At 39.2% G+C, this 15410-nt stretch overlaps 1 protein-coding gene across 1 annotated transcript in view; it reads right to left on the reverse strand.

The window, feature by feature from the left end:
- Positions 1–15410, reverse strand: part of LOC140243265 (polypeptide N-acetylgalactosaminyltransferase 13-like) — a 61166-nt gene that overhangs the window by 16779 nt on the left and 28977 nt on the right. Inside the window, exons 4-5 of the mRNA XM_072322934.1 lie at positions 14041–14248; positions 25–195 (exon numbers count right to left, since the gene is read on the reverse strand). Coding sequence (XP_072179035.1) covers positions 25–195; positions 14041–14248 — 379 coding nt within the window. The remainder of the gene's footprint in view (positions 1–24; positions 196–14040; positions 14249–15410) is intronic.

The following is a 15410-nucleotide window of genomic DNA, read 5'->3' on the forward strand; positions in this document are numbered from 1 at the left end:
TCAAGGCCTTCTGACGTTGATTACCTCACTGGCTCTGTTGGATCCCCTTTCCGCCTAAGCTGCTCCCTCTTGGGCACAGGGTACCACTTGAAGAATAGGGACCAGCCAAAGCCTCCCATCTGGGGGTCATTCCCGTGTTGGTACTGAAAGGTGTCGTCGCTGATGACATCGATCACCGGACAGACAGACGTCGTCCTGCAGAAAAGGAGAAATCGACAGAATCCAAAAAAGAAACTATGATAGTAGACTGCTGCACTGAACACACCATGAATGACAGTTCATTGATGAGAGGTAGAGAAAGACACAGACAAACACACTAACAGAGAGACAAACAGACAGAGGCTGACAGAGACGGAAAAGGAGACAGAGAGAAACTGGGAGAGAAAGAAAAACAGCTGGAGAGAATGAGAAACAGACAGATACGTTAGATAAAGGCTGATAGAAATATAAATAAAAGGAGAAAGACTGGAATACAGAAAGAAAAAGAGAAACAGACAGACATACATACATACGGACAGACACACAGACAGACAGACCTACAATGAAAAGGATAGCGAGTGGGAGACAGAAAACAGAGAGACAGAATTAGAGATAGGCTGACAGTGATAGAAAAGGAGACAGACAGACAGACAGAACAGACTGACTGACAGACAGACAGAAAAAGGAACAGAGAAGAGAGAGGCATGTCTGGACAGAATGGGGTGGGTGGGGGGAGGGGCTGGGGATTGAAAAAAAAATCGAGGAAAGGAAGAAAGGGAAAATATATCTCACATACAGGTGTGACAGGAGGATGTTTTCGTTGAAAGCTGAGCAGCATTACTGGCAACATATCAGCAAATAATTAGGTCAACTAGACAAGGGAAACTAAATGTTAAGCCTCCATCTCACTGTCAGTGCATCATCTCATGTGGCATCCCAAGGGCACCTATAAATATCTGTCCGGAGTCATGTGACAATGAAACACCTAGCCTAGTGATCCTACAGTCCGCTTCCTACACTCACACACAAAAAGGACCGAAACAGGGAGTATTTTTCTAACTTTAATTTGAATAGCAATTTCGGCTGATGAATAATGCTCCATGTCAGGTTATCCTGGACTCTTCTATGGAAGTACAACACTGCTACACAAAAGATAGTTCGTGCAGCAGTGGTATAAAAGATGCATTGCAAATTGCGATGCGATATCAGGAAAATTACCTCCTGTAAAAAAGATGTATATTTTCTTTTCTATGAAAATGTGAATGTGGGGATTAAGACTTCCTCTGTAGTGCAAAGTGTGTGTATTAAAGTAGACTCTCAAAAAAAAAAATGCTTCCATAGAGAAACAAAATGTGGAACAAAAATACTTCACAAACAATACTTAACAAAAAAAAAATACTTCACAAACAAAGACAAAAAAATCCTTGTAAGAAAAAGGTCACCAACATACTGTACATAGATTTCTTGGCATACTCTGTGTGTACACACTCCAGTTATGCAATATGTTTAATGACTTTACACTAATCTGGGCATGGATTTAACCCTTTTTTTTTCATAGTTTCAGTCAGATTTCCCCTAAATCTTCCAGAGAATTCACTCCCGTCATCCAAACTAAATTTCCTTCCTCTTAGAGCAAACATCCTTCTCGAAATACATGTATGTACACAAAGAATTTACAGTACCAGTTTGCAATGTCTGTATAATGTAGTGTACATGAAAATGTACACACTGAATATATAATAAACATATATGGTGAGAGTATATCAGTCACCATTTTGTTGTTGTTGTTGCCATGGATTTTTTTTGAGCTTGTAGCATCATGCCGAGTTCACCACCCAACCATCAAACAACAGGATATTGACAAGGTCATACAAAATTACATGAATGGCTTGCTGGTACTATGTCTTAATACTCAAAAGGAGGGGGATGGGGAGAGAGAGAGGGGGAGAGAGAAAGAGAGAGATAGTCTACCTGCTGCAGTGTGGCAATGTGCAGGTGACTACCACTTTTTCTTTTTTTAGATATACGTCTAACACAGCCCAAATTACTCAGTGAACACAGACGTGCTGCAAAAATTTCCCTCTCTGAGGCAGCTTTGAGAAGGGGCAACTTGACTAATATTACAATGTTTGAAAACAGAACAGAACAGAACAAAACAAAAACACACCCAAAAACTCAAACAAACAGAGACACTAAAGAATGGATATAATACTAAGTAAACAGATAATGTGACAAAGTCAAAGCTTGTCAGCTACGGAAGACGAACAAGGTCACCACTTTTGACAGGTGGCCGCTACAGACAGGGTATTCAAGATGGCTTTCTTCTCAGAGGGAATTTTTGTAGTGCCTGTATATGGCAGGTGGCCGCTATAGACAGGTGGCCGCCGAGGCAGGTTTGACTGTATAACCATACCTACATGTACTATGTCCATCAACAGCATAGTCTTCGGTCCAACAGAACACATAATTATGTATCTCAGTGTTTTCCTGAATCTATCGTTTTCATACTTGACAGGAATGTTTTCCTGAATCTATCGTTTTCATACTTGACAGGAATAAATCAAAATATCCCCGCCTCAGGGAGAGAATTACGAATTAAAATATCCCCGCCTCAGGGATATATTTTTCATACCGTGTTTCCACCGTGTGTGACACTCGATGCCAAAACCTAGTCCGTGTTATTATTTTATGTAGTGTGTCCATAACATCAATTACAATAACATCTAAAACAAAGCAATCGTAATAAAAGGTCTGACCCACCTTTTATTAGGATCACTTTGTTTTACTTTGCTTTTGGATATCTCAGCCGTTTCAAAACCAATTTTCATCAAATAAACTTTGAATTTCTCTTAGAAATATATGCTCTTTCATATTTCATAAGAGGTTTCTCATTATCTCAACAACAAAAAAATCATCATCAAAAAATGTTGGAAACTGCAAACCCCACCACAACAGAAACTGCACCATCCCATCTGCTGGTAGTTCATATCATATTTTTTATCAAGCTCCGATCAAAAGAATGAATACTGGATATTCCAAGTTATTAGTTTATACATAAGTGTGTAGACTACTTCTCTTCACCCAATTACCAATTACCTTCTTATGCCTTGGGTTGTTGTTGGTTTTTAGGGGTTCTTTTTTTTTTGGGGGGGGGGGTGGGGGGAGGGGGGAACCTGTGTGTGTTTTACAAACCAACAATAAAATCTCACTGAATCATTGTCAAAAGCTTTGCTCCACTCATAAATTTCATTTTTTTTAATGTTATTTTTCCCCCCTTTTTTTCTGGCAGCACACTAGCTGCCCAGACACAGGATGTATAAATCAGACAGCTGCCTAATTGTCTTTAAATATTTTTGGCCCAGGATTTCATGTAGAATACAACACACACATATACCACGGCACATCATAGACCACAATGATGCAAGCTAACCCTGGAAAGGGGGGGGGGGGGATCAAAATGTCGCTTGTTGCATACATGTACAGTGTACTACAATGTACGTGTGGGTAGGATTTTTCACCCAGAACTTCTTATTCAAGACTGCAATGTCACTGTTAAATGATAGGAGTGAAATGTTTGAAAATTTGTTTAAACAAAAAATACAGCTCAGTGAATCTAAAATCATCAAACAGCACTATGTATAGAACTGTGTAAAGTTGAATATATGCTACACTACATGCTTAGTAGGGACAGAAGCCAAGAATGCTTGATACAAGTACATGTGGTTTTTTTGAGGTTGCTGTTTTGATAACTATTCAAGGTTATGCCTTATATCATGATTTAAATGTCTAACCGCATTTATAGTGACGCACGCTTTGCTAAAACATTCCCACAGAAGTGATACCCTACACTGTGTTAGGCTGTCTCACAAAGGCACATTGAGAAAACTCTGTTACAAATTTGGAAGGAAAACAAAATATTATTAAAACCGTAAAATATAGCATTTTATATGTAGTTTTTAGTTGCCATATTATTATCCTTCCCCCACGACTTGGAAAATTGTTTGTTTTGCTTGATTATTTTAAAATGACTGTTTCTTAAGAGAGGCCAGAATGACTGTATCTTTAATCATGTTCAAATTATTCATTTTGTTCAAACTGTGCTACTAACATTACACAAAATCCATGTATATCATATCTCCAGATACACTGTAATTTCAAGTTCTTATACAACTGTACCAAGATTCAAGGTCAAGGACAGGCTTTATTCCTTGAATCTATATTTTTTTTTTTTTTTGGGGGGGGGGGAGTGGGGGTGGGGGCTCTATTTGTCGTGCAATTTGCTGTATCCAAAATATCACACAAAATAGTATTCATGTGCATGTACAAATGTACGCTGTATATTTTTGTACATAAATTTTAACACATCAAGGCCTTTCATAGTGCACAACAGATACATGTACATTTGTGCAAAGTAGTAGCTTTGTCAGTGATTATTCCTTATTCACGCTTGTTTCCGCATCATGGACAATGGCCCACAATGAGGGGGTTATCCCCTCCAAAAGTCAATGTGTGAATGATTTTGGGGGGTAAAAAAGCCTCTTCTGTGCACAAGCAAACTTGTTGGATTCAGGGACAAAATCTCAGTGGAGGGTTTACGCCTAGGGCGGCCTGCTGCACCACACGCCAGCAAGCACACAACCTAATGGCGAGTTAATGACTTTCCTAAAAAGCCGGTCAGGAGCGCAATTTCTGTGCGTGTGGGCCGATCAGCCAGCACCGGCTTTGATGAGCCAGTGTTATTATACAGACTGTGGCCCCTTGCTTTGGGGAGGGGAAGGGAGGCACAAGTGTGAACAGTCCGCAATCAAAGGGCAAGACTTTTTTTCCCTCCACTGTAATCTGGCTTTGGAGACAAAAGTGAATGCAACAACTCTGATATTATACTGATACCAATCTGTCAATTATCTGAACCTCTCGCTAACTGAGAATCCAGAATATTTAAAAACTTGGATCAGTTTGTGCTGTCGTCACCTCACCAACTAAAACAAAGTATTGCCCATGGGAATTTTGGCTGGAGTATAAAAGGAGAGGCACTTTGGCTCGAGAAAACATACTGACAGATCTGAACTGTCCATCTTTTCACTTGACACTTCATATGAAATTATGACTGTATCACTGGATGTTCATATTTAGATAACTTTAAAGCAATATGATGCATTGTGATACTAGTACGAAAAAATGGTCAACAATGAATTTGGAACAAGCACAGGCCTACAGCTGAAATTTAGGGGTTAAACTTGTGAAAAGTTGCATTCCTATTAAAAGCCATACTAAAGGCTCACAGAGTTACTTGTTATGGTGGTAAGTCCTTGTTGCTTTCCAAACACAACGTTCAATTTCTAAATCCCTAGAATCAAACACACAAAAATTTCAGGCTTATAAGTACATGTATTTTCCAATGAACACATTTTTTTTACTCCAGTTTCACTGCATCAATCCTCCATTGAGATTCAAGGAAACCTGTGCAACAGATGTACTGCAATTGTAGATCATAAATTTTTGCATGCAATAAACTTTCATGAATTTAGCAAGGAGCCAAGATATGTCAAAAGCGTTCGTCAATGCAACGCACTGAATGCGAGTGGCGACTCCCGAAACTTTCATGCTGTGGAAAAGGTTGTATGCTCCCATTCATGTATTATCTAGTTCCATGCCACGAATGTTTCTAGTTTGAGTATCAAGCCTACAGCCTAGGTTTCAGGGGGGTGTTTGTTTCTATTTTCGTTTGGTTTTTGCCTATCATACACAAGCTGTAGACTGCCCTCATATATCACAGAGTTGATGACTAAGAATAACAGCACAAAGCTCACAGAATCCTACATGGTCGCAGCGTGGGGGATATGACTGTCAGACGGGTTTTCCCTCGTTTTCCATTGTCGCCCCATGAGATATTGAGTGAAGGATTACAGATTGTGTCTAGGGGTACTTCTATTTCCATTGTTTAGCCTTGCTTCAAGGCATTAATTTTTCTATTTACAAAAAAGTTATTTTTGTTTTGTCCATTTTTACAAACAATATTCAAAGACACAATTGTAATACAATTAGACTAAACCTGAGCAATCCTTTAGTAATCATGTGATGGACTGTAATTACACGAGCCAGCCAAAAGGACGAATGGTCGCTATTCATATCTTGGCATTTGATATACACTCTTTGTACGTGTTTGCTGTATGATATCATGAACTGTACAGCATGTGTAAGGCTTCAACAAAGAACAAGCACAGACATCATTTAGACATCACATTCATTATCATGGCTAGAACTTCCACTGCTTCTGCTATAAATTGCTGAAATTCAAGTCTGGTGATTTGTCTCCATTTTGTAACTTCTAGCTCAAAGTTTGATCTAAGTCTGACTATACAGGACATATGAAAGAAAGAATTTGGCAAAAGCACTGCTACTTCTCTTTTACATTTAAGTCAGCCATTTCCACCTCATTATGAAGATAACAGTCCCACTCCTTTCTTCTGATGTGTGGTTTTCACAATTCATCCCAAAGACTTTGTGCTACCGTCTGACAAAGGAGACTGACATAAAATAATCTTGAATGCACCAAAACATCTGGGCAGGTTCTGCTATTTCTGATGTACTGTAGTACTCTCAGACAACACAATAAGGGGAAGATGTGTGCATGCTCCACAAGATCCACTATCAAACGACATCAAACATGGTATTTCAGTTTTAAACAGACTTTAAACTTGCACTCCAACTAAAACAGCCTGGTGAACATTAGCCAATTTTCGCTAGAGCGATCTGATCCCAAAGACGCAAAGGACACGCACCACCGGTAGACACAACAATTACAATCTAAATTGCCTAATGCACTAGCTTACTTCCTAAAAAGAAAAAAAAAATAGCAGAGTGTAATCAATATTGAAAGCACTGCCCACATCATACATCTGTACAAGGTGGCTGTCTTCGTATAGTTGACAGTGCTCACACGAGGAGTAGAAGCAGCTGTTATTATTTACAGTATATGAGCAACAGTAGCCTCATGATGCAATTCACAGGAAAAAGTCCTAAAATTTTTGTAGGCAGTGACTTGCCCAGTGAATCGAGTGAATTTTGGAGAATTTTACTCATACTCACTTTCAATGACCCGAACCCAAAGTTCACTTGCTCTGATGACTATTTTATTTTCTACTCAGAGTATTGTAAACGTGTCTGAATCAATGGAGAAAATATCATATGAGGCATATATTTTGTATTATTCACCATCAGACCCCATAATCAGTACACTTGGGCAAGTAAATGTAACACCAGCCTAACAAAGATTTTGAGGGAATAAACTTCTACTGAATCATTACAGTTATCAGGTAGTCATAAGCTGGAATGCATGAAAAAGCAAATAAAAATTCTTACGCGAAAGTGCGAAGAAAAGTTCATAGACTGGCGTCTTAATACAGTATTCATCGCATAATCGGGCATCTGATAATCGGGAACCTCGCTTAAATGACATACGCTTCCCAGAAACATTTCCAATGCATGTTATTTTCACTGGATAATCGGGCGGGGACCTCTGATAAACGGGACAATTTTTCTTCAAGCGATCTTTGATTTTGTTGATATTTTACACAAAAAATCTACCAAAATACCACAACAATATTTCAAAGATTCCCCATCAGTAGTCGTTTACATCGAACTTACAAAGCAAGCTTCGGACTGGTGTGTTTTGACCTCTGTTCATCCAGTACACGTACATGCATAGCCACGAAAGTGCCGTGTATAAGTATCCATGCCATTGCGAAACACATGCTTTCGCGACATTCTTCTCCCCTACATAAGCAAAGCCATGTGCTCTACATCAATGCGAGAATGCAGGGAGAGCCAGAGGGTCGCGCTGAGGGGTAGCGTGGTTGTGTATTCATGTACATGTACAGTACGTCTGTGTGCATGTGTGTGTGTGTGTGTGTGTGTGTGTGTGTGTGTGCACTACATGTACATATCGTATGCCGTTAGTGTATGGTGAGTGCTCATCGCGAAATCGGGCACCCCGCTTTAAAGGGGCCGTGTTTGCTACTCCCAACCTGTCCCGATTATGCGATGAATACTGTACTACAATGCTCTATCTTCAGTTACTCAATTACTCTACCATCATTTGCTCCATCACTTTACGGTCTTTCACTCAATTATGCTATCATCTGGAACTCGGTTATCACAAATGCCACACACATATATAATGCTATAATCACAAAGGCCTAAAGATAGAATTTCTCCCCAGGTATTAAGAGCATCCATCCACCGTATCTCGGCAGAGTGTATATTTTATGCACTACTTGTGAATGATGATCTTGAAGAGCCCAGTCAATTCAGGCGCCATTCTCATTGCACCAAAAATAATGTGTTTTTTCGAAACGTTCACAGTGAGAACAGAAATAATGCGTTTTTTTTAGAGAGAGATTTGGTTGCAATCCAAATTGCACAAATTACTGCACAAATTTACTGATGTGCAGTTGTGGAGTAAGAATGATAGTGGCAAAAAAAAAAGAGAAAAAAGTATGATTTTATATCCCAAAATGCACATTGCGTGTCACACCTTGCTATTTTTAACATGCTGTGTCATGCGACAGCTTACATTGAATTGGCCTTGAGACGTAGACTGTACATGTAGTATACGTGTAGTATTTAAAGCATACCATTCATAACATGCACAGGTCAGCTCTTTGCAAATAATCACGACCCAAAGTCTTTTTTCCTTTCTTTTACAGTGAGAATGGTGAATCAAAAAGACACGACCCTGATTGCAACCCAAATTTCAAAATTGTTGCAATGAGCACGGCACTATTGTCATTGCTCTTTATATAAATGCTCTTGTTTTCAGCAATGACAGGGTTAAGGGGTGCCTGTATTCCACCTGTTTGTTAGGGGTGCATTGTTGATCTCATCTGCTGTTATTTGTACTAGTATGCTTGTATGTTCTTAAAGGGGAAGTCAACCCTGAAAATAAGTTTGTGTGATTAGAAGCAGAAAAGGACCTAAGGAGAGTGAAAATTATGAGCAAATTCCACTGAAGACTATGAAAGTTTTAATTTTTTGAACTTGTGATCAATCAACCACAAATTGGCAACATTTTGACGTACATTGTATCTCTCTCTCTCTCTCTCTCTCTCTTTCTTTTCTTATTAATTATATTTTTTTTTAATGGAGGAGATGTATAGTTCTGAAAAGTACTTATAATGTCTGTATTACTGGTGCATGTATGATTGGAAATCTACTTGATGGGAAAATAGCACTTAATTATTTCACAATACAGCACATATGGGTAGACCTAAAGTGCTATACGTCATAGAATTGCCAATATGTGTTTGATTAGATCCACACCAAAAAAAAAAAAAAAATGATTTTCATAGATTTGGATCAGAATTTGCTCAAACACTCATAATCCTATTCCTTTCACTTTTCTGCATCTCTTTGCATAAGCTAATTTTCATGGTAGTCTTTCCCTTTAACTCTGCCATCACTGTTGCAAACCTGTTTTCATACAATGCAAAATAACATTTACGAAAAGTAGGTTTCAAAGGGTAACTGATGTGCATATCATGCGATCAGTCCATTAGCATTACAGTAGGCACATACATCACATAGTATGTGGATTCAGCTTTTTCCGTCTTAAAAGCAGTGCGGTGCAACTGACTGACTTGAGTGCACTTTGCATCCATAAGACATTATTATCCGTGGTGGACATTTTTTGCGACTCTAATGCAATATTCCTTACAGATACTTATATTAGGGTGTCTGATCGCGCACTGCCAACCTGCAGATGAAAAAATGTGCCCCTATCTCATATTAAACACACAAGTCCCAAAGAACACAACTGAGTTCATAATTGGCTTCTCATGGAATTTTAAAAGTTGGAAAAATACTCCAGACACCCTACTTGTATGTCCAGGCATGTTGATCCATGTTTTTTTCTTCTTTTTTTTTTTTTCATCAGCATTCAGTTGCTTCCTAAAAAACTTGACCTAATTGTAAATCAGCCAGCCCACTCGGGCATAACAATGTACCACAGTCAAACACAAATGCCATGGCGACACAATAAGGATTAAGGCAATTGGGCAATCTCTGTACATTGGCAATTAGTTTCCAGGCAGTGGTGCCAATCAGGAAAGAAAGCATGCCAGTGGACTTGCCAACTGACGAACTCATCAAAGTAAAAGGTTCAAGGCAAAACACTGCTTTTTTTTTTTTATCAGGTTGAATTTGATAAATGGAGTCAATGGAATGGAATCATACAAAATATCACTTGAAGAAGCAGTTTCATAACAATCAGACACAAATTGTAGAAGAAGGTTGTAGAAGGTACTCTGAAATGTTATGCTTTCAAGAAACAGCAATCTAGGCTACAAAAGTACTGTATGACAAGAATGTTCGTGTGCATTCTAATTTCACGAGAGCCAAGATTCGCGAAGTTAAAATGCATAGGAAGACTCTTGTCTGCACTACATGCATTGAATGCAAGAGGCACTTTGAGAAAAATTCATGCCGTGAAAAAGGCTGTTGGCTCCAATTCGCGAAAATTTCATGCTGCTAAAATATGTTTTACAGAAAATTTTGTATTCAGATATAAGGTGAAGGAGTCATAGCCTATCAGCACTCCCTTCAGTTTGCACAAAATGTAACAAAACACTCTGATTGAAAATTTAGCACACGTAACTTCTTCAATTAAAATGTTGTTGGTTAAAGTTATTGATTCCATGACTTTGCATCTGATCTTACACAAAAATTATGCCTATCTGCTGGGGGGTGTTTCATAAAGCTGTTCTTAAAGTTACGAATGACTCAAGAAAGACTGGTGAGCAGTTCTGATGTGCTATACTTATCAGAATTTCAATAATTCAGCACAAGAACTGATCACCAGTCGTTCTTAAGTCGTTCGTAACTTTAAGAACAGCTTTATGAAACATACCCCTGGTAAACTCGATTGACCGAAGTTTCAATCTGAATGTTGAGAGTTGGTTCGCTTTTAAATACTTCTCCACTGGGCAGTATGGCGTGGCCAGAGCTCAGCTGAATGCATAATCCCCTCATTATCATTCATTTGTCACCTGGGGCCCCTCTTTGGACTCATCCGAGGGGAATCCCCTACCCCCACACTCACCCTACCCCACCCCGCACACCTCATACTTCTGCCAGTTGCCAACGCATTGACGTGGGACTTCCGACGCTGCCAATTACTGCCCTTTTCCCCCCTGTACTGCTGCCTCGCGACAAATTATGTCAGCCCCGCTTTTTGGTGGCAGCCACTTCCACGCAGCGTTCATTAAAAGGACAGCATTTACATATTGTATCTTCGAGGAAGATGGATGGTTCTAAAGCAAAGCAGCAGGGACAGAAACCGCACTACGTCAGTGAAAAACAAAGTGAAAGTGACTTTATGGCTACTTGACTGTCGTCAGCTTTACCATGTTCAGGGGAAAATGTCAAAAAAAGAATGTGTATCAACTATAAGAGTGTAAAGTTGATTGAGTTCGTCTTTCCTCATTTATTTGAGCACAGAATCCCTACTGATGTCATTCTGTCTACAGAAGGCTTCTTTTCCCCCATACATTTGCTAAGCATACTTTGCAAAATAGAACTTCAAAGAAACTCATGCGCATGGATTGGTAAAATTAATGATTCAGAACCATGTCCACAGAATTAGAAATGAGCAATTTCCCTTTTCAGGAAGTAAAAGTTTGTAATTTTTCACCTTGACTCAGAACAGCATCGCATTTGATAACAATTGAAAAAAATTTGCTTCAAATATTCAAATAACAGAAGTCAATATCTTGGTGTGTTGTTAAATTTTGCAATCATAAAATTGTAGTTAAGTAATTGGCATGCAAAGTTTAAGAGAACTTTCTTATGTATCCTGAAAGACAATGCATCAACATAACTTCACAAATTACATGCAAATTTTGTTTGCATGTAAAACAAATGATGATTTTTGTGGCAAGTGACATTATTTTCATGAAATCATACTGGCTGTCTGCCAAATCAAACAACTTTGAACATTCAAACTATTTAAACTTTTATCATATAGTACTTGCCCCTGCTGATCAAGCTGGGTTTTGTGTTTTGTTTTGACATTTCCTGTTGTTGTTGTTGTTGTTGTTGTTGTTGTGGTGTGGTGGTGGTGGTGTGGGGTGCGGGGTGTGTGTGTGTGTGAGTGTGTGTGTGTGTTTTCCTTCGAGGGGGGAGGGGGAGGAAATGACTGTTTTGATTTCACTGATCTTGCACATAGACCCCTTTATCTTTGACTCACAAGATGCTGTAAACCCAGTAGCCTGATTGTCCAGGGCAAGTGAAACTCACTCTTAGGCACATACAATGAATGGGGACTATATCTGTTCTTTGCAAGAGGCCCTGTCCCTCATGTAAAAAAATTGTGCATTCAGATAAAGGGGAGTATTATCTTTTTTGTCATGCCCTACCATGACTTATTTTCTGTTTACATTATCCTGCAGAGATACAAGCAGTATCCTAATAGTATCGCTACCATGATCAAACTTTAGATGAAATGGCAAATTATATCATAATGGCATAATATCATATCCCTCATTCAACAATATGTTCATTAGTATGACAATGTAAAGTGCTCCTTTAAGTTATGTTTGTTCACATGATTGCGGTTTCTACTACTTGTGTTCCATGAAAAAAAAGAAAAAAGTCTTGCTGAAAAAACTACTTTCATGGCACCTCTACGGCATACTGGGTAAGACACTTGACTTTCAATCAGAGTTCAAATCCTGTTGCATGCCTATGTCCTTGGACAAGATGATTTCCCCTACCATGTCTCTCTTGACCCAAGTATAATTATTAAAGTACACGGCGATGCTAGGTTAACAAGGAAAAGTAGAATTTACGCGGTGCGTAATATATGTCCCCGCCGGAAGTAGCATTTTGTAGCAAAATGTACAATACAGGTCACAAATCAAGGTCAAAGGTCAAAGAAATCAAAGGTCAAAATTCTGTGTAGCAGTTTTGAAGCCCTCACCTGCTGCCATCACATAAAGCAAACGGAATCGAAATCGGGTTAGAAATGGCGAAGGAGTAGCATTTTGTAGCCATTGTACAATATAGGTAAAAAATCAAGGTCAAAGGTCAAAGAAGTCAAAGGTCAATATTCTGTGTAGAAGTTTTGAAGCCCTCACCTAGTGCCATCACATAAAGCAAACGGAATCGAAATCGGGTTAGAAATGGCGAAGGAGTAGCATTTTGTAGCAAAATGTACAATACAGGTCAAAAATCAAGGTCAAAGGTCAAAGAAGTCAAAGGTCAAAATTCTATGAAGAAGTTTTGAAGCCCTTACGTATCGCCATCACATAAAGCAAACAGAATCAAAATTGGGTTAGAAATGGTGAAGGAGTAGCATTTTGTAGCCAATGTACAATATAGGTCAAAAATCAAGGTCAAAGGTCAAAGAAGTCAAAGGTCAAAATTCTGTGTAGAAGTTTTGAAGCCCTCACCTAGTGCCATCACATAAAGCGAGCGGAATCGAAATCGGGTTAGAAATGGCGAAGGAGTAGCATTTTGTAGCAAAATGTACAATACAGGTCAAAAAAATCAAGGTCAAAGGTCAAAGAAGTCAAAGGTCAAAATTCTGTGTAGAAGTTTTGAAGCCCTCAACTAGTGCCATCACTTAAAGCAAACGGAATCGAAATCGGGTTAGAAATGGCGAAGGAGTAGCATTTTGTAGCAAAATGTACAATATAGGTCAAAGGTCAAGGTCAAAGGTCACAACTGAAATTCTGTGTAGAAGTTTCAAAGCTCCCACATAGTGCTATCATATAAAGCAAACAGAATCAAAATTGGCTCATAAATGACAGAGAAGTAGCAAATTGAAGATTTTGATCACACACGGACGCACACACGGACACACGGACGGACACACGGACGGACACACACACGGACACACACACGTACGGAGCCCGTTTCATAGTCCCCTGCTCGAACTCGTTCGGCGGGGACAATAATAATGGCAGGGCCCTCTGATAGGGCAGTGCCAACACTGAAGAATCCACCCTGGATATTAAACAAGATCACATTATTTGCATTCCAGCAGCTTGAATGTGAACTCACCTGTCTTCTGCTATGCGAGCCAGCAGCGGCTCCAGCCAGCCCTCCGTCACCTCGCAGTGGGAGTCTAGGAAGGTGAGCACTTGCCCCTTGGCGACCTTGGCCCCCCTCATGCGGGCGCGGATCAGCCCCGACCGCTCCTTCATCTTCTCCACGTGGATGGAGACGGGGAGCTTGGCGATGTAGTCCTCCAGGGGCTGGCCGAGATGCTCTGTGGTAGGATGAGGGGGAGGAAGATCACAGGTGATGAATGGAAGGTATTATGGTGGTACAAAATACTTGCATCGAAGCATTGTTAGTATGGCAACCATTTGGCCGAGTTAAAAGGTTGCAGAATGACTGAATGACTGAACAAGAGAAAATCACGTTCTTCATTCTGCTTACCATCATTCATTGTTTAACACAGAATCAACTTTTGCTTTCCTTGCTTGGAGTTGTTGTCATTTTTCTTTTTCTTTTTCTTTTTTGCTCATCAGCAGAAAAAAAAAAAAAAGAAAGGAAAATGACAAAGCTTGCTTTGTAATACAAAATGACACAAGGACACAGTTATGGATATATGGGACCATTACTATTTTGTCCCTTGAATAAATACCTTAATGGTTTTTGCTTGCCAGGACTTTCACTTTTGAAAAATGCTCTTCTCATCACTCTGACACCTCTTGCCCCTGGTACATTGTACTTATGCCACATGATGCAAAGTTTTGACACTCTTTATATGATCACACTCTTGTTTCATGGTACATTGTAAATTGTTGAAGTGGATTATACGTCTTGTGATTACATTTTCACAAAATTGGCAAAATATTGAAATGACAAGTTTGTCACAAATGTGTTGAATGTTCACCTTCCTTGACCTAGGTTTAATTGGATGAATAAGAGAGCATGTATCTAGGGATTTAAGGACTTTAACTCGACTTTGACCCATTCATACATTTAGGCATTGAGTAATTTTCAAGGTACAGGTCTGGAGAAAAAGTGCAATTTCTGAATTGAATAGTAAATTGTTACCATTTTCATCTGGCCCTTGACCCTAAAATTCATAAGATAATCACTTTCAGGTAGAACATGCATAATATGTACTAAGTTTCAAGATAACTTGATTCACTTCCGAGATATGGAGAAAAAAGTTAGATCAGCACTTTCACTTGATCTTTGACCTTTCGACCTTTGAGGCAAAAAAAAAAGAAGAAAAAAAAAAAACTTTCAAGAGAATTTCTATTAGGTTACACATGTATGCATACACCAAGTGTAAAAAAAAATAACCCTGCTGGCATTGCATGATAGGAGGGAAATAATAAAATTTTGAAGTGTTGCACTTGACCTTTGACCCCTGACCTTTGACCCCATGAACCCTACATTCTCTAGATAATCAC

The sequence above is a fragment of the Diadema setosum genome, chromosome 20, assembly GCF_964275005.1.
Source record: "Diadema setosum chromosome 20, eeDiaSeto1, whole genome shotgun sequence".
NCBI lineage: Eukaryota > Metazoa > Echinodermata > Echinoidea > Diadematoida > Diadematidae > Diadema > Diadema setosum.